Source organism: Galleria mellonella, unplaced genomic scaffold, assembly GCF_026898425.1.
Source record: "Galleria mellonella isolate WM207_F2 unplaced genomic scaffold, CSIRO_AGI_GalMel_v1 utg424, whole genome shotgun sequence".
Classification (NCBI taxonomy): domain Eukaryota; kingdom Metazoa; phylum Arthropoda; class Insecta; order Lepidoptera; family Pyralidae; genus Galleria; species Galleria mellonella.
The window spans coordinates 2,590,001-2,615,108 of NW_026442097.1; the positions used below are offsets into that span (position 1 = coordinate 2,590,001).

Here is a 25,108-nt window from a genome sequence, read left to right on the forward strand (position 1 = left end):
CAGTTCTGGGTATTGTCCTTTTAAATTTTCGCATTCTAATTTTCTGGGAGGTTTTTATTTTGTATATGGCTCTTGAAAAATTTGGTAACAACTTTCTTTTGTTCCATAGACCAGGGTACTAAGTTTCTCTTTTTCCCTTTTTCAATTCTTTTATCTGTTATTGTCATCACCTGGTGATTAGGTTCAGATATTTTATTTTCAATCCAAATTCCAGGTTGTACACAAGAATTTTCAACTGACAATTGTGGTGTGGGTAAATCAAAATCTAAAATATCATCATTTACAATTTTTTCTTCTTCCTGCAATTCTTCATTTAGATCTAAATCTATTTCATCTAAACCTTTCCTCTATAAGCATCTGCTTTTCCATCTTCCATAAGTATTAGAAGTTTTGAAATTTTAGCAGTTTGATACACATCATCTGGCAATCTATACGATTTCTTATTAACTTCATTAGTATGTCCCATGAACGTAGCGCGTCGCTAAATGTTTTCTCAGTCTTGTGGAAGAAATTGCTTTCGGATTTTTTGCTCCAGATAATCTCGAGTACCTTTCCAAAACTTTATACCCATATATCGAGTTCTCAAATCCTGGGTTCCCAAACAGTAATTTATTTGTTGTAGAAACAAATTTGTCCCTTATTGTAAGCAGAAGTTTTATATCACCTTGAACTTCTTTACTAAATAACACGGGAACCCCACGTCCTCGTTTGCCTCTAACAACAACTCGTTTAAATGTTTTTACTAAAATATATAGCGTATATATATATATCATTTTATGTAGCGTAATATATATAGTAGCAAAACTCTGCAATATATTGTCTCTAATAATTGTATATATACCCCAAGATGATAAGAACCTTCTTTAATTTTATTGGCAGCTTCTTCAGCGTGTTTGTTAAGAAATTTTTTTAAAATTTTTAAATCATTTGCTAAAGGTATTATGGTAACTTTATTCCACTTTTTTTTGTTTAGATCGGACGCAGCCTGACTTGAAACATCATATTTCCAATTAGAATCTATAAGGTGTATCAAAGTTTTGAGGCCCGCTTCTATTTCAGCAGTGTTTACTTCCATATATGGCCCTTGTTTTTTTAATGCAAGCATAAATGCTATATTGCAGCACTGCTTTATGCTAGTAGAAATATTCATTGCAAATGTAGGCGAATCAAATCTATCTTTTTCCGAGTCATATTTACCTACAACCTTTGTAGCTGACACTATAAGATCATAATATTTCGGATTAAGTGCACCTAATAAATCTTTCACCGATTGATCTTTTTTTCTTATTTCAATTAACAATTTAGCTAGTTCTCTCATTTTTCTAGAAATTACATTCACAAAATGCATTTCTCTATGATTTTTCATATATTGTGACCCAAATGCACAAATGAGCAAATCTGATTTAGCAACAAACGATATTTTATCAGGTCTCATTCTGGGGAATACGGTTTCTTTAAGTTTTTCATCGATTTTCAAATGTTTTATTAACAAATTTTGTGCTTCTGATTGCACATTTTTAGTATTTTTTCCAGTGCACTTCTTATTATGTTTCCATAAAAGATTTCTTGAATAAAATCCTAAGCAATTAGTGCAAGGTAAATAATTAGTATATTTATGTTTTCTCATGGGCTTCGTCACTTCGACAGAATTTTGTATAAAATTTCCTTTTTTTCTTAGTTCCGTAATAAGTTTTTTTCTTGTTATACTTTTTTTAGGTACTGATAATATTTTTTGTACTTCTGTTTCAAGAGCATGGTTTCTTAGTAAATGTCTCGCAAAATTTTAAAGTTTCGCAGTAAAAACAAAAGTCTTTATTACGGATTACTTTTTTTTTTGAAGGATTTTCATATTAGGTATTACTATCTCATTTTTATTACTGTCTCCAAGAACATTATTATTAAGGTGTATAACTACATCTTGTTTCGAAGGATAATTTTTATTGCATGAAGAGCTCTCAATGGAAATTATTTCGCCGCAAGAAATATTATTTTTATTACTAATATGACGACTAGTACTATCTACATCTTTTGTTGATTCTTGGATGTTTCTTTCTAATATGACGGGACAGTTCATGTTCTCTTGTAGGAATGATTCATATAGTCTGCAAAAAATACATTTTAATTTTTAATACATAAATTTAATGTATTTAATCATTATGATGTTTTTGAGAAACATAATACAAAGTAGAATTCAATGATATTTTTTAATATAAGAATAAAGTATTTAACATTGAACATTTTTTCTTTTATAAAAGAACAAATGATAAAATAATTATACATGGTTTATAGAACAATGTACAGTTGATAATACTGATGACATTGAACAATATACTTCTATAAATGTAGTCGAAATAAGAAAGCATTTGTTGAGTTTTTCACATAAATAAAATTAGTATGAAAAATTAAAAAAATAAATTTTTTATTAAGAAATATAATCTAAATTCATATTTAGATTATATTTCTTAAATGAATTAGGACTGATATAACAAAATATAGAAAAATCTAAATGGAAAGTATTAAAAATTCAAATAAAAAAAAAATTGTCTCCTTACGTCATGTGCTGACGGAGTGTAGTTATATGTAATTACTTGAGTCAGACATTTCCTATAACAAAAAGACGATGTGGTTTAATAAAAAAATAACCTATCTGCTGCGTTTTAAATTTTGTTATTGCTGTATGTGAATAGATAGGTAACCAGTTTAAAATTAATGATGGTTGGCAATAATTTATGAATTATTTCCATAAAGAACCCCACCATACTATAGGTACTATATATATATATGAATGATGATAAATTATATGTTTCAGTTTTTTATAGGTAACTATAATCTCTTTTTTTATAAATATATAATATATATATATTGTTATAACATTGTGTAAAACAATTGGCTAAAACAAAAAGATTTTGTTAAAAAAATTAATCTTAATTTTAAAATTAAGGTATTTTTTTTATAGAAATCATTATTTTAAAAATAAAAAAGATAATTTTTTATACAACTTAGAACGGCAAACAAGCTGATAGCCCACCATCCCACGCAGATGGAAAGTGGTAACCGTCGAAATCAAATTAGGCAATAGTACATAACTAAATAACACAAAAGTATATTTAATATACTAAGAATGTCTATTATTTCTGTGCGATTATAAATAAAATATGTTAGGTAACCTTTTTAAGTACAAAAACATTCGTCTTCCGGGTAGTGATCGTAAATTGCATATTGACAAATATTACACCAAAAGAAAGAACTATTACACAGCTTTAGTATATCATCACGATTCATAGATAAAACGAAATGATTTGGAATCGAATCAAGATCTTTTGTAATTTTTGTGTCACAAACACAACATGTCTTATTTAAAACAAAATGAGTGGAATACCACGGCCACAGTAGACAATGTTTGTAATAACTTTTGAAGTCATTTCTATTAAAAAATCTATCTACATCAATAACAATGACCATGATGAGGTCGTGCGATTTATAACGACGAATCGACTACTGCAACTGTCTTGATTTTATTGTATGTTTAAGATAACTAAATTATATGTATTAGTATGTAGGTAAGGACGTAGGATTATGTCCTTAAAATTTCTTTAATTTTCTAACATAAAGTATACTTACTAATATAAATATACCTTTCAATAATTGTAAAATTCTCATACTCCTTTTCATTTTCGTTTCCAATATTCATCCTGATATTACTAAACTCACGTATATAACCTTTGCATACGCTAAATATATGCCACACCGCTCTTAAATAAATAAACATTACAACGCGCGAATTAAGACAGCTACCCCTCCCCTCCGTCTCTACTCCTTGTCATACGTTCCCATATACATTTTACTAACGGAAGCAATTAAATAATGAATTTAGACAGATAAAAACTTGAAAATTGCCTATAATATACGGTAGTGGCATTCGCGGAGTAATGTATAGAAAAAAAGTTGTATATACGATGCGCCGATATACGGCGCACAGTATCGCCCTCCAAATGTTGTGCGACAAACCGCGGAACTAAAAAATACGCCGAATTACAATAAGGTGACCAAATAGCGTCCATGCCAATTTTTTGGTAAAACGTTATACTAACAATAAGGAGTCTGTAGCATATCAATCTTGCGTCCGGTATACGGACGCAATAAGTCAGTAGGACGCAGTATCATTGGTAAATTCGCCCATATAAGACGCAAGATATATATAGATTTATATATATATATATATATATATATATATATATATATATATATATATATATATATATATATATAAATATATACATATACTTACACTTTTTATTTGCATCAAGTGATAAACAAAAATTTTGAAAATACTAATGGAAAAAAATAGTGTTTAACAAAAAAAAACCGCTTGAATCTCGCTCGCCACCGAGGCGCGCGTGCGCATGCGGTCGTGTTTGGCGTCGACTGACTGGCTGGATTCACAATGCCCTACCATAAAGGGCCCAATGCTTTGCCTTAAAATAAAAGGCCCCAAGAAAATCAGACAGATTCGCTTTTTCGAAGTCACTTCATTATGGTTCCTGTTCTGGCAAAAAGTTTTCTTGCCCTACCTTAAACTTGGGTCTAGCTACGGGCCTGAGTAACAAACAAACAAACTTTCAAATATATAATAATTAGTAATAGGACAGGATTTACATTACCTCACAACCAGCTCTTGTGCGTCATTCTCCATTAATTCCAGAAAGGACTTGAACACTCCTATACGGAAGAGAACTTTAGGGCTATGATAGCTATCTTGTAAAGAGTTTTGAGATAGAGTTTCACTACAAACGGACGAGCAATTCGTCTCTGGATTACTTTCTGAATTGGAACTGTTCATTGATGTGGCAGTTTCGTCTGTGAGTCTGCGTTCACTGTGACACGCTTTGTCACTTTTAACAGAATTATTGTTTACATTTTTTTTGAAAATTTTCTTCATAATACATTTTCTGCAATAAAAAAATATTATGTATTATTATTAATATTATTTGATACGTTTCGCCATCTTGGAGTGTGGTTATAATAGTTTTTTTTTAATCAACTTCAAAAAAGGAGGTTGTCTGGTAGAGAACATTAAGTGTCAAAATCCCCCAAATATATATATATATATATATATATATATATATATATATATATATATATATATATATATATATATATTATGCAACTTAGAATGGAAAAGCTGATGGCCCACCTGATGGAAAGTGGTGACCGTTACTTAGGCAACAAAAGACATAAGCAGTACCATGGACATAACAGAGTATACTATTTTGCCCATGATATCCCCGAAGCGTTGCCGTTCCTGAGGACTCAAGTGTTATTTCTCTGTACCCTGTAAATTCACTACCATATCCTACCCTTCAAACTGAAACACAGCCATGCAAACAACTGCTACACAGTACAAACACGAATGGGACAGAGGTGTTCAACCAAGCGACTTTTGTACAAAGTCTCCCCCTATAGTAAAAAATTTATATTAATAATAAAATAAATTTACACTGTGCAGTGACATAAATCAATTTATAACAAAAATACAATAAATAACTATAAATATATACCATTTGTCTTTTTCGCAATGTCCTCTACCCTAAGGTCGTCTGGAAGAGATTGCTTAGCTATAAGGCTTACCTTATGTATCACTTCTCATTAATACTTACTGTATTTATTATTTTTTAACTTGGTGCAATATAGTGTGAAATAAATAAATAAATAATTTGTACGGAACTCTCACTGCAGGGATCCGACTCGCATTTGATCTATTTTTAATAACAAATCCATTAAATACTCACTTGTGCGCCTGGATGAACTCGAAATCGATGGAAACTTGACCATAGAATTCACTTATATCCATTACTAAGTCATTCTCGTAAACCGTTATTATACTGCGGAGCGATTTGTTACCATCGTTCAATATGGTGGCCGCTTCTCTTGCGAATGTCTTCTTTTTTCTGCTACAATTAAAATACAAGGTCTTCTGTCTTATGTTGGCAGCGTTTAACAATTCCAGCATATTCACCAATAAGAATATGCGGAAATTCATTTTTTTCTGCGACCGCGGCAGGCCGGCCGCTGACGGCATGGTGTCTGGCCACGAGCCGTCCTTCCCCCTTTGTATTACGACGCATGACGGCGACAAGCATCGGCTGGCTTTAGTGTGCGGTGGCTTCGTCCACTTGTTCGCTTTCGGCTTCACTCTAACAAACGTCACCCGTCTGAAATAAAAACGATGTAAATGAAAAAGTTATTATTGTTGTTATCAAAGAATCATTTTGTTATAAATACATCAGAAAGAAATCCGAAAAATAAATAAACGAACGTTGGAGTCGCGCGAACATCGCGCGAAAGGCGTGGAAATGTCGGAAGGCATAGAATAGGCCACCCCTTCTTTTTCCGTGGGTGTCGTAAGAGGCGACTAAGGGAGGGCGAAGGATGGGCAGGAGCGTACCTCTTAAAACATCTCTAAAACCTGACTGCGGTTGCCAATCTGCCTGCCAAATGTGGCAATTACTGGCAAAACCACCCAAGGGGCAGGCTCATGTTCAGCAGTGGACAGTTAAGGACTGGTATGCATGAATTAATGAATAAAGACTAACAATATATACACAAACAAAATTAATAATTAATTACATTTGTTTTTATACCACTGAGGTGGCAAACAAGCATACGGCCCACCTGATGGTAAGTGGTTACCGTAGCCTATGAACATCTGCAATACCAGAGGTACTACGCGTGCGTTGCCGACCCTGAAGAAACCTCTTTACCCCCCGTTTGAAGAACCCCATGCTGTAGTCTCTTGGGAAAACTTCGGTAGGGAGCTCATTCCATAACCTGAGTGTTCGTGGGAGAAAACATCTCTGAAACCGCGTTGTACGCAACCATTTAGGCTGTAGGGTATGAGGGTGATATTAGAAGAATGCCCCGCATTCAGCGCGGAGCGCCGCGTTCTGGTCGCGGAAGTGGGGAACGACCTCTCGCTGCCGAATGTAGTTCGGAGAATGGTCAGTAGCGAGAGGTCGTGGAAAGCCGTACTCACCTTCTGTGACGCGGTGATGTCGCAGAAGGAAGCAGCCGAGCGGGAGCGTGAGAGTGCCTCCACCGCTCCCGTCATGCGCCGCCGACGAGTCAGGCGAAGGAGAGGGGGCGCGCCCAACTCCGCTTCCCCCCCCCCCCTCCCTACTAGGGCCGGGGTGCAGCCTTGAGGGAGGCACACCCCACTTAGTTCCCTAGGAGGTGTGCGCACGTACCCGTGTGCCTCCTGAGACGGTAGGATGGGAAGGGCATTCCCCATCCTAAACACGAGAGGTGGCCTGCCCTACAACATCTACAGGGTGGGCCGTCGCGTCGGGCTCCGGTCGTCTTCAACTCGGGAACCCGGGGACCCGACATATGCGCCTCGAGGTACGTCGTGAGGTTTTAGTGGGTAAAAATCCCACACACCCCCCCTGCCTTCCCTCCGGCAGTTGGGAAGGTCTTTGGAAGATTTCCTCACGTTAAAAAAAAAAAAAAAAAGGGTATGAGGGTGAACTCCCTGTCGATGGCGAGCCATACGATGGTTTTTTTTTATATACAACTTAGAATGGCAAACAAGCTAACGGCCCACCTGATGGAAAGTGGTAACCGTCGCCTATAGACATGAGCAGTACCATGGACATAACAAAGAATACTTTTTCGCCCATGATACCTCCCATGCGTTGCCATTCCTGAGGACTCAGGTGTTATTCCTCTATACCCAGTCAATTCACGCCATACCCCACCCTTCAAACCGAAATACAGCCATGCAAACACAACTGCTTCACGGTAGAAACACGAATGGGATAGAGGTACCAAAGCAATCGACTTTTGTACAAAGTCTCCCTCTGGTAGGTAGAAAGTCTAAGGCTTATAAATTCTAAGCAACTAACTTACTTGTTATTATTGTCAAACGAACATGTGATGGACAAGTCCTTGCTTTGCTTCATGCACGACAGCAGCTGGTGATTCAATATCGCTTCCTCCCTCGTAGTGAACGCTACACGCGTCCGCTTGTTGAGTGCGCAAACAAAACTCATTATGAACGACATCTCCTCACTGGACAGCACCTCTTGGAATCTAAAACAATTTTTTTTATTTTTTTATTTAACACTTTATTGCACCTACATAACAGGATTTGTTGAACAATTTTCAATATGTATAGTGTAGTACAAAAGGCGGTCTTATTGCTAAGCAATCTCTTCCAGACGAGCTTTGAGTAGAAGGAATTAAAGCATAAGTAGGTAAGTGGCGCGTTAAAAGAAATAGATTTGTAAAAAATAATATCTGTGACAGCATAGTCATATACACATACATAAATAAACACATACATCCAAATATAAACATATATATACATACACATACATATGCAAATATATATACATACATATATACGCATAAATACATACAAATATACCATACTAACACACACACACACACACACACACACATATATATATATATATATATATATATATATATATATATATATATATATATATATATATATATATATATATATATATATACACATAAAACTGGAAATACATAGGACTAAGTGATTATAAGGATAGGTAGTGGGCTTTAACTAAGTTTTTAAATATGGGCAACGATTGAGCGCACCGTATAGAGGTAGGGAGTGAGTTCCACAAACGAACTGCTTGTACGGAAAAGGATTTGGAGTAGAAAGAGGAAGAATGGGTAGGAATTATGAGTTGGAGGTTGTCAGTACTACGTAAAGAATAAGAATTAATTAAAATTAATATTGTCATATATATATATACATACTGTGTGGGTAGACGCACACTTGTTAAGTCCGAAATTTTTGTGCTCTTAATTTTTTAAATTTTTTAAATATATATAAATATAAATTTCTTTATGTATTAGATTATATTTAATCTGCATTTGGTTGACTCCTGATAAACTCACTCACCAAGTTTTCATCACTTACTTTGCAATGGATACCACAGCTGAACAACTTAAAAAAAGCATGGATGAACTATCATCTGTGTTCAACAGCCGCATGGAAGAATTTGAGAAAGGCGTACAGCAGCAGGCCTCTACTTCGTCAGGTACCACAGTGAAGGGTCTATCTGCCGACTATGCTACATTTAAAACATTTATATGGAAGTGTCTTGGATTACTAAAATCACAGGTGGAGTTGCTTCAACTTGGGCAAGACCGTCTAGATACCCACTCCCGCAGAAAGACCTTGCTTTTCCATGGTGTAAAAGAGATTCCTGGTGAGGACATCTGTAAGAAGCTGTTGGAGGTGTTAACCGACAAAATGAAGTTGAAAGGTATGGGTCCTGATGTTATTGAATCTTGCCACAGACTCGGCTCTAAGAAGGATTCTGCCCGTCCTATTATTGTGCGGTTTGCATCACTGCGGTTTCGATCCATGGTATGGAGGGCTAAAACTATTTTAAAAGGCTCCAAAACATCTATTTCTGAGTTCCTTACAAAAGCACGGCAAGATGTATTTGTTGCGGCTCGTAATCACTTCGGCGTGGGGAAGTGCTGGTCTGCGGATGGCATTATAGTTATTCTTCTGCCTAATAAAGATCGCAAGAAGATAGTTTCAATGGCTGAATTGAAACTGCTAATCGCTGAGTACCCAAAGAACGCGTTATAATTTAGACAGGTTGCAGTATTTTCTATTTTAATACTTTGCTATTTTGTCGGTTTGTCACTGGGCACACTTAACTATTCTCTTATTATTTTTTTTTTTTTTTAGGGTACCTTAAAATATGTTGCTCAATTTCTAAAATTATATTAATTTACCCAACTTGATAGATAATTGTGATCAGTGTTTGATTGTCACTATAGTATTGATAAACAAATTAATCTGAACTCTCATGTCACTGTCAAAGTTACTTATAATAATTGTGGCTATGGTATATATTTAATATACTTTAACGTTTCGTTTCTGTATATCACTGATTTGTAGTAGCTATTGTTGTTTAAGTTTAGACTGGGTGCCCGCTATTCTTCAGCTATAGTTGTTTTATATTATATTGTTATAGCTGTTATTTTGTTCGTTATTGTTCATTGTAAAGTGGGTTTAGCCTATCAAGTCAACCTACGCAATTAAGGCAAAAGTAATTAATTTTTGTTATTTTTACAAATATTTTTTTTTTTTTTTTTATAATAAGTTTTTATTTATTTTTTATTTTTATTTAAATTTATTTTTATATATGTCCATAAATGATGATTATTTTTCTTGCTATTCCTCCGATAATTTTGATAGTGCTTCGAGTCATAATTCCTCTTTATCTGATTGCGATCCTCTTGAAGATAAATTGCGGACTGTTTTCGACAATTATTCCAAACAATTTTCCCTTGTACATATAAATGCGCAAAGCATATTAGCTCATTATAATGACCTTCTTACCTCTTTCAGTGCTGGCTTAGTGGATTGTATCTTAGTTTCTGAGACCTGGCTTAAACCATCTCTTCCTTCCACTAGCTGCACAATACCTGGGTATAAACTCTTTCGAAACGATCGCATCACGTCTGGGGGTGGAGGTGTGGGGATTTATCTACGCAACCAAATCTCTGCCGAAGTAGTGTGTACATCGCAACCGCAGTTCTCTGGGTCTCTGGAGTATTTGTTTCTCTCCCTATCTCTCCATCACAAAAGAATCCTACTTGGTGTCTTGTATAGCCCTAATGACAAGATTGATTACTTTAATATCTTGGAAAATACTCTAGATAACTTGGTTCCTCTTTTTGATCATGTTATACTTATGGGTGATCTAAATACATGTCTTTTGAAAAATGACCATAGGACTGGCAAACTTATTGCTTTAACATCAGCCCTTGATCTCCAGGTCTTGCCTATGCCTAAACCTACTCATTACTTCCACAACAGCAGACCTTCCCTTATTGACTTAATCATAGTTTCACAACCAAATTTAGTATTCTCCCATGGACAAATGTGTTCTCCTTTCTCACAGCATGATTTAATTTATCTGTCCTATAAAGTGCGTCCCCCTAAAAACAGGAATAGGACTCATTTACTTCGCGATTTTAAGCATATGGATGTTGAGCGTTTGAGGGAGGATATGGGGAGTATTGATTGGTCTCCCTTGTTGATGGCTTCTTGTATCGACACCATGGTGGGGATATTGAACAGCGAGTTGCTTAAAATTTACAACATTCATGCACCAGTCCGACCGGTACGGATCAAGCATGCTCCTGCTCCTTGGCTTACCCCTATTATTAAGAGAAGTATGGCAAAGCGTGACAGGGCCAAAAGCAGATATAAACATGAGAGATCACAAGTAAACTTTGACACGTATAAAAAACTGCGGAACATCTGTAACAGAATGTGCAGGGATGCCAAACGCCGATACATTCATTCTACTATTCAAAACCTTTCTCAGACCCAAATCTGGAAATTTCTCCAATCACTGGGGGTGGGTAAGTCCTCAGAAAATTGTCAGAGCGGTTTAGATCTCAATGCTCTAAATAATCATTTTTCGTCCTCCTCTGTTACACTCAGTACTGTGACTAAGGCAAATACTATATCATATCTTTCTAATCTTGTCCCACCCGATTGTCCTCCATTCACTTTTAGCTTGGTGACTGTAGATGTTGTCAAGAGAACCATTCGTTCATTATCTACTAAAGCTATCGGTAGCGATAATGTGAGCCTTGATATGATCCTTCCCGTGTTGGATGTTATTTTGCCTGTGCTCACTCACATAATTAACTTTTCTCTCATGCATAATGTCTTCCCATCACAATGGAAAAAGGCTTACGTCATACCACTTCCTAAATCTACTAATCCGACTAGCTTTTCCCAGTACCGTCCCATATCTATTCTTCCCATTCTTTCAAAAGTTTTAGAATCTATAGTTCACAGCCAATTATTTAAATTTCTTTCCACCAACAACCTTTTATGCCCCTTTCAATCGGGCTTCCGACCCTCTCATAGCACTACTGGAGCGCTTCTTAATATTACAGAGGACATACGTCGGGCTATGGATAGCACAAAATTGACTGCAATTGTTTTGTTGGATTTCAGTAATGCTTTCAATTCGGTTGATTTTGATGTTCTCCTTAGCACCCTTCGTGCAGTCAACGTTTCCACTCCAGTTATCGAATGGTTCTCTTGTTTTCTTTTCGGCCGCCAGCAGTGTGTTAGAACCAATGATGGTTTATCGAACTGGGCTTCATTAACTGCTGGCGTGCCTCAAGGCGGTGTACTTTCCCCTTTATTATTTTCTATCTTTATTAATAATATTTCTCGAGTCATTACTTCTCCCTTCCATCTGTATGCGGATGATCTGCAGTTGTATCGTCACTTTATGCTGTCTGAGGTTACACAGGCAACTTCAGCTCTAAACGATGATCTACTGGCTATTCACTCCTGGGCTAAATCATTTGGTCTTATTGTTAATCCAGCCAAATCTCAAGCTATGATTGTCGGTAGTGGCAGGCTGAGGTGTAAGTTGGAATGGTCTCAGATTCCTCCATTGGTATACGAGGGTACTAAGATATCTTATACTGATAAAGTGAAAAACTTAGGACTTATTATGGATAGTACATTGTCGTGGACCTCTCATATTAATGACATTAGTAGACGGATGTACTTTTCATATCACTCTCTCAAACGTCTCCAATACTTTCTCCCTTTCAATACCAAAATTATGCTTGCACAATCTATTCTTCTTCCCATTCTGGATTATGCCGATGTCTGTTTCTTAGATGTGACTGAGGAGCTGCTAAATAAGCTTGAGCGGTTGCAAAATTTAGCGATAAGGTTTATTTTCAGCTTACGAAAATATGATCATGTCTCGGAATACCGCACTCGTTTAAAGTGGCTCCCAATTAGACATCGTCATGAGACACATGTCCTAGCGGTCCTATATAATATCCTTAATAATCCCAATTCTCCTTCCTACCTTCGTTCCCGGTTCCAATTATTACCTCCTCCTTCCAGACCTAGACGTCTTTGTCTGAACCAGTCCAGGGTACTGAAGCTTCCCTGCTGTAAAACCCATTTTATGGGTAACTCATTTGCATATCGTGCTGTACAGCTGTGGAATAAACTTCCCGTGAATATTCAGAATAGCCCGTCTAGCAGTTCCTTCAAAAAAAGATTAAAATCATTTTATCTTTCCAATTTAATTTAAATATAAAAATGATTAGAAGACTGTCATCATTGTGTTCTCTTGTATTTGATATTTATATGTTGTATTTAACGTGTGTATGTATGTGTGTATATGTATGTGTATGTGTATATGTATATATATGTGTATGTATGTATATATGTGAATGCATGTGTGTATATATATAATTATTTATAATTTATGTAAATATTTATTTAAATTTCTGTCTTGCACTACTACTGCCCACTCACTACTTCCTATGCCACTGCGTTAGGTTGACTGGAAGAAATCTCTTTTAGAGATAAGTTCGCCTTTGCTAACATTGTTATTAACTTATTGTTGTTACTGTATGTTTTTTGTGCAATAAAGAATATATATATATATTTTTTTTTAATGGATGATAATGGAATGGTAACCCCACCCGTGCTATCGGTATACGCCGGCGGGGCACCAGTGAAGGATGATAGGTGAGGATGAAGCAGGTCAGTTAGCCCATCGTGACAAATTCAACAAGAATTGTTCACGATGGTTTCCAGGGGGAACCACGTAGAGGTCGACCTGATAGGGCATATTGCTAGCAATGGGGCTGTCAAACTCCATTACTAACAATCCCTTTCCCCCCTGTCATATATATTATACTAGCTGTTTCGGTATATAAAATATCCTATGAATTAAAATATGATATATAAACTTAGCAATGAGGAGGTCCTGCTTAGGGTTAAGGAAAAAAGACAAATTATTAGAACTATTGAGGACAGAAAGGAAAAAATGTTGGGACACTTGATACGACACGACGAACTTATGAACATTATAATAGACGGTAAGATAGAAGGAAGGAGGGGAAGAGGGAGACCGAGGCATAGTTTTTTTTTTTGATAGATGAAAATGGTATGGTAACCTCGCCTGCGCTAACGGGATACGCTGGCGGAGCACCAGTGAAGGGTGATAGATGAGAATGAAGACCGAGGCATAGTTACATCAGGCAGATCTAGGAAGGAGTTGGTGTCGTGTCGTATCAAGAGGTGAAGAGACTCGCTGAAAATCGTAGTGAGTGGCAAGAGCTCCACCGACAAGAGCGCAGCTCTTAAATAGATAGATAGATAGATAGATAGATATAACCTACCTTCATGAAGTTTCAGACAATTCAACTGATTTTATAGCATATTACATGCGATTCTTTAGACCAGCCTTTCCCAAAATGGGCGATAACGCCCCCTTGTGGGCTCTGCAGGCCTAAAGGGGGGCGGTAAGAGACCCGGAAAAAAATTATAAATTTACACAATAATTGATTCATTTAATTTGAAGTAATAGTGGTTTTTAAGTAGATAAAAAAATGGGGGCGCTAGAAAATCATTTATTCTCAAAGTGGACAGTAGACAAAATAAGTTTGGGAGGGAGGGAGACTTTGTACAAAAGTCGATTGCTTATGTACCTCTGTCCTATTCGTGATTCTACCGTAAAGCAGTTGTGTTTGCAAGGCTGTGTTTCGGTTTGAAGGGTGGGATATGGCGTAAATTTACAGGGTACAGAGGAATAACACCTGAGTCCTCAGGAATGGCAACACATGGGGGGTATCGTGGGCGAAACAGTATACTCTGTTATGTCCATAGTACTGCTCATGTCTACAGGCGACGGTTACCACTTTCCATCAGGTGGGCCGTCAGCTTGTTTGCCATTCTAAGTTGTATAAAAAAAAAACTCCTGATTTAGATTGATGTAGCCCCCCCCCCCCCCCCTTATAATAGTTTTTTCTTCTATATTTTCCATGTACAGACGGTGACCAGTTACGTTTTTATTATATCGCCATAGTCGTAGAATACTGACGGATCTGACGAATATTACATATATAGATCCGTCAGTATTCTACGACTATGACGATATTACATATATAGATCCGTCAGTATTCTACGACTATGACGATATCACATATATAGATCCGTCAGTATTCTACGACTATGACGATATTACATATATAGATCCGTCAGTATTCTACGACTATGACGATATTACATATATAGATCCGTCAGTATTCTACGACTATGACGATATCACATATATAGATCCGTCAGTATTCTACGACTATGACGATATTACATATATAAATCCGTCAGTATTCTACGATTATGACGATATTGCATATATAGATCCGTCAGTATTCTACGACTATGACGATATGTATTGATTAGTACTTGTATATTAGTATTACCTCATAATATAAATTTCCGATCTCTTCTCGACTAAATCCAGTAGAGCGGTCAACACTTTAGCGCGGAATTCTACATTGGAATTTTGCATTGTATAACTTAAGTTCGTAAGCTCGTGACCATTCGACGCTACGTCCGGTGGCTGAGTTTCTTGTGTTTTCAGCTGAGTTTTGGCTGTTGACCTAGTTGTTGGAGTGTTCTTTTTGGCTGGCACATGGCCAAGTCCGGCGCCGGATTTCTGCAAAATTTCGTGAATATAGAAATATATTAAACTAGTCTTGACCCGTGACTTCGTATGAGTGGTATTCAAGTCTTCGTTTGTTAGTAATGCGGATTATCAGTCCTATTGCTAGCAATATACCCAACCAGGTCGACTTCCTCGCGGTTCTCCCTGTAAACTATCATGGTTCATTCCTGATGAATTCATCATGATGGGCTAACTGGCCTGTTTTCATTCTCATCTATCACCCTTCATTGGTGCTCCGCCAGCGTATCCCGTTAGCGCAGGCGGGGTTACCATACCATTTTCACCCATCAAAAAAAAAAACTTTCATTCTCATTTATCATCCCTCACTGGTGCCCAATCAATATATCCGATGGCGCGGGCGGGGTTGCCATTTCATTATCTTCCATAAAAAAAGACCTTGCCAAGGGTTTCCCTTGAGACTATAACGTGGGGTTCTTGAAAAGGGATGTAATAAGGTTTCTAAGAGTTGGTAACGCGCACGTGGCATCCCTGGTGATACAGACCAGAGACTATGGTAACCGTTTACTATCAGGCGGACCGTATGCTCATATATGTATGTATATGAGTTATGAAGGAAGCAAGAGATGTATCTAAAGATAGTGGACTTAGCGCTCGATACTCTGGCTACCCGCATGAAACTTGGCGTGAAGATAAAATAAACTTACATGATTAAGATGAGGCATGATGGGCTCTGTGATGCCCTCTCCACGAATGCCTAAAGGGCCACCATTCCAGCCCATGGACTGCATCATTCTACGACAATAGAACAAATTTTTAACCGATGTTAAAAAAGAAGGAGATTCTTATTTTAGTTGATTTTTTTTAATATCTGTCACCGATTTGGAAAGTTCTTGATTCGTCTATTTTAAATATCAGGATAATAATCAGGACTTAAAAAGATGGAAAACCTTTGTCTGACCAAGACATCGCTTACTTCAGTCCTATCGTGACCAAGACGTGATGTAATCCACGTCGAAACTTCGGCAATAAAGAAGCAGGTATGTAGGTACCATTTACCTGCAAGGGTTTTCCATCGCGTTAAGTCTCGATTGTGTATTTAAAATACAACTTAGAATGGCAAACAAGCTGACGGCCCACCTGATGGAAAGTGGTAACCGTCGCCTATAGACATGAGCAGTACCATGGACATAACAGAGTATACTGTTTCGCCCATGATACCCCCCATGCGTTGCCATTCCTGAGGACTCAGGTGTTATTCCTTTGTACCCTGTAAATTCACGCCATACCCCACCCTTCAAACCGAAACACAGCCATGCAAACAACTGCTTCACGGTAGAAACACGAATGGGACAGAGGAGCCCAAGCAAACAACTTTTGTACAAAGTCTCCTTCTGGTATGTGTAAACAACGCGAAATTTTAAAATTAATCCTTGTTCATTATTATCGTATCAACCTTTATTTGACCTCTGCTGAACATAGGCCTCCCCCATAGACTGCCATAAGGAACGGTCCTGAGCCACCTCCATCCACTGACTCCCTGCAATACATTTGAGATTATCACTTAATCTGGTTTGTTCTCCTATACTGCATTTGCCGTTAGTGTTGCTGTTCAAGGACTTTTTTTCTCTCACTGAATGTCAGTTCTTCGAGCTATGTAACCAGCCCATTGCCATATCAGCATGCTTGATTCGGGCTATGCGAGCTCCACGCGATGCTTTCCGGAATGTATTGTTGTTAATTCTTGAGGAATCCATCAGGGTGGGCAAACTGGTGCCCCATCAGCATATACCGATAGTGCAGGCAGGGCTACAGACAACTGATAGAAATTTCTACTTACTTTTTCGTATTGTACGGGGATCGAACCTGTGATCGTTGGAAGATAAGACACACTCACTTCTTAGCTTTATCGCTTTCGACCGGCACCGCTAGAGCTTCCAATAATTGGGTTTTTCGATCCCCCAGCTGTCTGTGGTCGGGGACACTTTGCATTGGACGGCTGATATCCGGCGCCAAAGGACCAGAGCAAGCCAACATTTTGAATCTAAAAGAACAAACCTTTTTTGAAACATTTGTAAAAACTTATTTTTATAATGGAGTCTATTTGAGGGGTCATCTCTTATAATAATTTATAATTTAATAATAATAATTTATTTATTTGCTCGAAATGTGGTACTATTGATCTTAAATATTATTAAGCTACACATTTCGCCTTATCTAAAGGCATGCAAATTTTTAATTCAGCACATGCTAATTACTTTTTAGTAGCTTACGTATACTAATAGCCTAGTAGGAGTCAATCTATAAAAATTGGCAGCCGCACACATGCCAAAGGTAACAGAACTAAACAAATACAAATACAAACAAATACATAACAAGTAAAAATATAACAAATAGCATACAATACGACTGAATTATACATTTACATACATACATTTAATTTTTTTAAAAGTCATTTATTGAATAAAAATTGCATTCCAGTAACCATTTTTTTAACCGTAATTTAAAGTGACTTACTGGTAGTTCTCTTATAGATTTTGGTATTTTATTATATATTTTAATCGTCATTAATATCACAGTTTCGTTGATGCAGTGTGGTACTGCAGATGGGCAGTTTCAACATTGTGGGATCTCTTGATGTGACTTTATTCATATTCGAAAGCTTTGTAAAAAATTGTGGGTTTTGTTTAACAAATATTCCTACTTCATAAATATACATGGATGTAAGTGTTAATATTTTTAATTTTTTAAACAATGGTCTACATGTATCTGTTGGTTTTACACCACAGACCTGACCTGAACTGACCTGTTTCATCCTCATCTATCATCCTTCACTGGTGCCCCGCCGGTGTATACTGATAGCGCCCTATACTATAGCGCGGGTGGGGTTACTATTTCATTATCACCTATATAAAAAAAACTGTCCACTGTTGAACATAGCCTTCCACATAAGGGGGATTTTGTAGTTGCCACGCTTGGTAGGCGGGTTTTTTTTTTTGATGGGTGAAAATGGTATGGTAACCCCGCCTGCGCTAACCGGATACGCTGACGGAGCACCAGTAATAGATAAGAATGAAAACAGGCCAGTTAGCCCATCATGATGAATTCATCAGGAATTAACTATGATAGTTTCCAGGGAGAAACGCGAAGAGGTCGACTTGGTTGGGTATATTGCTAGCAATAGGATTCTCAGTCTCCATTACTAACAATCCCTTTGCCCCCCTCTGGTAGGCGGATTGGCAACCGCAGTTAGGCTTTTGATGGTGTTTTTAAGAGAGACACTGCTGCCCAACTTTCTGCTAAGGGAGGGCGATGGATGGACAGCAGTGAACAGTCAACGGCTGATATGATAATGATGATGATGATGATGATTTTGCAATGTCATTAGAATTAAAGGCGTCTTGAGAAATTTGAGCAAAATCGATTAGGAAAAACTATTTCTAATTCAGCTTTTAAGATTCGAACTAAACTAATCAAAGTGGCAATTTAAAAAAAATATATTGAAGGTTTAACATGATACTCACTTATCCAAATTCTCCTTGATACATTCACTATCGAATTTGGGTACTTTCAAGAACATCACGTTCCTGAAACAACAAATTAATTTAGTACCATCTTCCTAGCCTTCTCCCAATTGTTCCTTGTGGTCGGCGCAATATGTTTTTTATATCTATACTTATATTAAATCTGTAGAGAAGTCAATTCTGTACATGAAATATATTTCTAAAATAACTATCAGGGGGTGATTAGGGATCGATACTGATGCCAAAAATGTAATCAGTAAAATTTTTGTCTGTCTGTCTGTATGTTCGTTATAGAAACAAAAACTACTCTACTATAGTATACTTTTTATCACGCTACGACCAATAGGAGCAGAGCAGTGAAGGGAAATGTTGGGAAAACGGGAGAAGTTACTTCATTTTTAAGCTTCCGTCGCGTGTGCAGCCTTAATGGCCACTTTTTAAAATGTAAAAATATCCATCCGTGCGAAGCCGGGGCGGGCTGCTAGTATTACATAAAGATTTGATAGTTTTACGACCGGCCGCCTGCCTGACATCAACCCTCTTTGGAAAAGTATTTGTTGATGGTTTCCGCCACCTACGGTATGGAGGTAAGGATTGAGGAAAAAAGGAAGGGAACGTTGTAAATGCGTAAAGGAAATTGGTAAATGAGAGGAATAAGGGATTTATGTGGGAAAGGGGAGGGAACAATAAAGAGTTTTCATTCAAATATTCATTCATATTTTAGGGAACTCAACGACTTAGTCCATCATGCATCATCAGTTGTGTTTGCATGGCTGTGTTTCGGTTTGAAGGGTGGGATATGGCGTGAATTTACTGGGTACAGAGGTACAACACCTGAGTCCTCAGGTATGGCAACGCATGGGGGGTATTATGGGCGAAACAGTATACTCTGTTATGTCCATGGTACTGCTCATGTCTATAGGCGACGGTTACCAGTTTCCATCAGGTGGGCCGTCGGCTTGTTTGCCATTCTAAGTTGTATAAAATAAAACCTATGTACTAAATTACTTACTTCAATTTGGTAATCCTATTCAGTCGACCGACTTCGATTTTGATATCAAACTACCGGGTCGGTTTACTCTTCTCCAAATAATCCAGTAACTTCTCGTGTTCTTGGAAAATGGGCTTGGTGGACGTGGTTACGCTTTGGAGGAACAGGTCCTCCAGAGGTTTCACACCTTCGAACACTAGAGTGGACCTAAACTCGTCGTGTAGAAAGTCCAAAATCGTTTGCGACGACATCTTCATAAATTCCTGCGACAATTTGTCCAGGACGTCCTTGTTTTCACTACAAACAAAAGGGAGTCTCACTAGCTTTTAAAAGTAATTCGTACCTAATCTAAAGAATCACATATAAAATGCTATAAAATAACGGATCAGTTGAATTTGCTGAAACTTTATGAATGTATTAGGTACGTAATTAACATTTAAGTATATAATACAAATTAAAGACCGAATTTATAAAGCGTTGCAATGGGAACGATATACGAGAACTACTTAGAAGCGGGCAACGCCGCGGGAGAAGGCTAGTATTTTTTTTAATGAATGATAATGGAATGGTAACCCCACTCGCTATATCGGTATACACCGGCGGAGCACCAGTGAAAGACGGTGAGGATGAAGCAGGTCAGATAGCCCATCGTGACAAATTCAAAAAGAATTGGTCACGATGGTTGCCAGGGGCACCACGTGGAGGTCGACCTAATAGGGCATATTGTTAGCAAGGGAACTGTCAAACTCCATTGCTAACAATCCCTTCCCCCCCCTCCAAAAAGGCCAGTATTACGTATATATATTATATTCCGATACGATATCTAAAAATGGTGTATTTTATTATTTTTCCTATTTCTGAAATCCACGCATAATAAAAAAAAAGATAAAAAGTTAGCAACAATACTTACACTTGTGCAGTATTAGACGGATTTGTTTTTGCCACTTTCTCCAATGATAGGCGGCTGTAATAGAAAAAATATAATCAACAATAATAAATCAAATAGCCCCTCATAAGACCACAGTTACATAGAACATTGTCATATATGTATGTATGTATGTATGTATAATTTAGGTATTCATTATGTTTTGAGTGCTTGAAACTGATAGAAATTGACTTCTGACTACCCTTCTTCTAAATAGCGAATATAACGAACGCACACTATGTATTTTATCTATACTATATTTTTTTTATTTTTTTATAATTATTTTTTCAGTAGTATTTCGCGGCTCACCTTTGGCTACAACAGAATATCAGTGTTTTGCTCTTTTTTGGGCAAAGCAAAAAGCTGAGTTGTGGCCATTTTGTATTACTGTGGCACACGCATGAAGAAAAAAAAATTGTTACTAATTTTATGCATTCTGATTTTGTTTTTTTATTTTTTTGTACATGTATCTTTTTTTAATCTTTTTTCACTTTGCATTTGTGTCTTTTGCTGTTTGTGTGCTGTAAATAATGCAAATAAATTATTTATTTATCTATCATATCCCAGAGTGAGACCTTGTACAAAAGTTCGCTTGGGCACCTCTGTCAAATTCGTGTTTCTACCGTGAAGCAGTCGTATTTGCATGGCTGTGTTTCGGTTTTTTTTTATACAACTTAGAATTAGCAAACAAGCTGACGGCCCACCTGATGGAAAGTGATAACCGTCGCCTATAGTCATGAGCAGTATCATGGACTAACAGAGTATACTGTTTCGCCCATGATACCCCCCATGCGTTGCCATTCCTGAGGACTCAGGTGTTATTCCTCTGTACCCTGTAAATTTACGCCATATCCCATCCATCAAACCGAAACATAGCCATGTAAACACAACTGCTTTATGGTTGAAATACGAATGGGACAGAGGTACCCAAGCAAACGACTTTTGTACAAAATCTCCCTCTGGTTTGAAGGGTGGGATTTGTCAGTGAATTTACTGGGTACAGAGGAATAACACCTGAGCCCTCAGGAACAGCAACGCATGGGGGGTATCATGGGCGAAACAGTATACTCTGTTATGTCCATGGTACTGCTCATGTCTATAGGCGACGGTTACCACTTTCCATCAGGTGGGCCGTCAGCTTGTTTGCCATTCTAAGTTGTATAAAAAAAATTAGCAAGTCAGTGGACCCAACGTGACAAATTAAAAAAAAAACCCTTTAATTTCCAGGTAAAACTGCGTGGACATCGACCTGACAAGATATATTGTTAGCAATGGCGGTTTTAGACCCCATTACTAACAATGCCCCCCCCCCCCCCCAGCGGTGATTAAAGTTGTGTAGTATGGGAGGCTTTTAGACGAAAATGTTCCGTTTACCCAGTAGAACACTCCCTTTACGAGGTTTGTCCGGAAAGTACGTATAAAAGTTTTAAAAATTTTATTTTACAATTATTCAGGTAAATCAATTTTATCCCCTTCAAAGTACTCCCCCTGTGACATAATGCACTTGTGCCAACGCCGTTTCCACTGTGAGAAGGCTCCTTGAAAGTCCTCTGGTTGTAGGTTTCTCAGCTGCCCCGTCGTAGCTTTTTTTATCTCATTTATGTCCCCCAAATGCCGCCCCCAGTACCAATGGGAACAAGAAGAAGTCACACGGGGCCAAATCCGGCGAATAGGGGGGGGTGTTCGGTCACCGTAATGGAATTTTTACTCAAAAACTCACGGACAACAAGAGAGGTGTGGGCAGGGGCATTGTCGTTATATATTCTGGACGAACTCGTACCACACGAGCTTTGAGGCGTCTGAGCACATCGACGTAGAATTTTCCATCAACTGTCTGGCCTGGAGGGACGAATTCTTGATGGACAATCCCCCGAACATCGAAAAAAACAATCAACATTGTCTCGGCCCTCTCTGAATCTTTTTAGCCACTTGTGGACGGTTGGTTCCTTCACAGCATCATCCCCATAAACTGTTCTGAGATCGGCAAAAATTTCACGGCCATTCTTGCCGAGTTTCGAGAGAAACTTGATTACGACGCGCTGCTCTTCAACGGAAGCGGGCTCCATGCCGACGGGGTTTCGTTAAGAGGTAACTTCACAGATGGCGTGACAAGCCAGTTCGCACCGCACGGCGGTCAGACCAGAACTGAAGCATTGTTAGGGACATAAGGAAGGGGTCCTGCGCTTACCTGGCCTCCCCACTCCTCTTTCTCGCATTCCAGAACACTTTTATACGAACTTTCCGGACAGACCTCGTATAGGGCGCTAATTATATCGCCAAGTGTCATTCACATCACATCATGCTACAATGCGTAGAACATATTTCTTATATATTAAAAACAAAAATCAGTAACCGAAACAAGAATCGAATCCCGAACCGTCATTATACGAGCAAAGCCACGTGCAACACCACTGCATTCGAAGATGATCCGTCAAATACATGCACATTTTTTTTTTGCTGGTTGAAAATGGTATGGTAACCCCGCCTGTGCTAACGGGATATGCTACCGGAGCACCAGTTAAGGGTGATAGATGAGAATGACAACGGGCCAGTTAGCCCATCATGATGAATTCATCTGGAATTAACCATGATAGTTTCCAGGGGGAACCGCGAGAAGATCGACCTGGTTTGCTAGCAATGGGATTCTCAGTTTCCATTATTAACAATCCCTTACCCCCCATATGCACTTAGGTTAGACCGTGAAAGTGGAATAGTAACCCCGCCTGCGCTATCGGTATACGATGACAGGGCACCAGTGAAGGATGATGGGTGAGGATGAAAGCAAGTCAGTTGGCTCATCGAATTTACCCGGAATTAACCATGATGGTTTCCAGGGGGAACCGCGTGAAGATTGACCTGTTAGGGTACATTGCTAGCAATGGGGCCTAGGACCCAAAATTCCTAACATGCTACTGTTTGGCTCGTCAGGTTTCTGGATCAATTATTGTTTTTTATTATCAGTAATTTACTAAATTAGGTCTTTAAATATTAAATAATTCTATATTACTGGTTATTTGATTACAATTATTTTGTTTAATTCCGCTACGAATCTTCGAGTGTTGCCAGTCGCACGCATACTAATGGTAGCTGTATTAAACAAAATAATTCTAATCAAATAACCAGTGCTTTATTGCCACCGTGTTTTATTCTCTGATTGTGATATAAATATGACCAGAGTTCCAGTTGTCACCCGCACATAACCCCATCATCCAATCCCATAGGAATTAAAAAAAAACATGTCAGTGGCAGCATAACTAAGCAGTATTAAGCAGTAGGCAGATTCGCACCATAGCTTGCCATAAGCAAAAATGTAGAGAAAAAACCATGAGAGGTGTCTTTTGATTGAGAAGCCCTGAGAAGTGGACAATAAAGTTTTTTTTCTTTATTCCTTTATTTTCTGATAATTAGGTAATTTAGAGATCATTATTATTCATAATGTTAATTTTGACATTTTTTTTTTAATTTCACTTTTTTGGACTCCTCAATAATATGCTTCAAAACTTTCGCGTTGCATGATTGATGGGTTTTAAAAAACGAGAATTAAGACTATTGTAACCTGTGTAAACCTTGAAATAAATTCCAATAGATCGATATTATAATTGAGACTTTTCGCACTCTCGGCTAGCAACACTAGCGACATAATGGTTCCACATTGTTCTGATAGATGCATATTAGTGTAACTTGTCAATGCAAAGTATTATAAACCGATCCCAATTATAACCTAATTCCTAACTGTCGTTTCATGAGTGCAGTATAAAATTGTCATTGGCAATAGATTGGATTGATATCGGTATTAGATTCAAGAGTAGAATTGATGGTTGAAAGTCAAACATCTACCTATATAACCTACATAAAATTGCGTTACTTCTCGTCTTTTAAAACCATAAAAATGGCCTCAAAATAAACATGCAAAACCAATTTTTAAGTATGCCAAAATTAATAACAAGATAGAGGATGGTGTATCAACCTCTTAGATAATTATGCCCAAGCCAGCATGAAAATAAAAAAAAAAACTAGCTGCAAGTATAGATTAAAATTTATACCCACAGTGGAGACCTTATTACTTTGAACACCTGCATGTCTGGACACCTACAACACCCGGAAAAAAATATAAAACTTTTATTTTCAAATT

At 37.6% G+C, this 25,108-nt stretch overlaps 1 protein-coding gene across 2 annotated transcripts in view; it reads right to left on the reverse strand.

Annotated features, from left to right (window-relative positions):
- Window positions 1-20,210, reverse strand: part of LOC113514004 (uncharacterized) — a 28,534-nt gene extending 8,324 nt beyond the window's left edge. The window contains exons 1-8 of one of the 2 annotated variants that reach the window (XM_052898306.1): window positions 20,073-20,210; window positions 19,061-19,123; window positions 17,434-17,580; window positions 16,244-16,331; window positions 15,334-15,569; window positions 7,906-8,088; window positions 5,790-6,212; window positions 4,662-4,949 (exon numbers count right to left, since the gene is read on the reverse strand). In XM_052898306.1, coding sequence (XP_052754266.1) covers window positions 4,662-4,949; window positions 5,790-6,212; window positions 7,906-8,088; window positions 15,334-15,569; window positions 16,244-16,331; window positions 17,434-17,580; window positions 19,061-19,116 — 1,421 coding nt within the window. In that variant the 5' untranslated portion in view covers window positions 19,117-19,123; window positions 20,073-20,210. Of the gene's footprint in view, window positions 1-4,661; window positions 4,950-5,789; window positions 6,213-7,905; window positions 8,089-15,333; window positions 15,570-16,243; window positions 16,332-17,376; window positions 17,581-19,060; window positions 19,124-20,072 lie in introns of those variants that run through there. The other variant, XM_031914498.2, reaches the window with a different exon arrangement.
- Window positions 20,211-25,108: the final 4,898 nt, after the last annotated feature.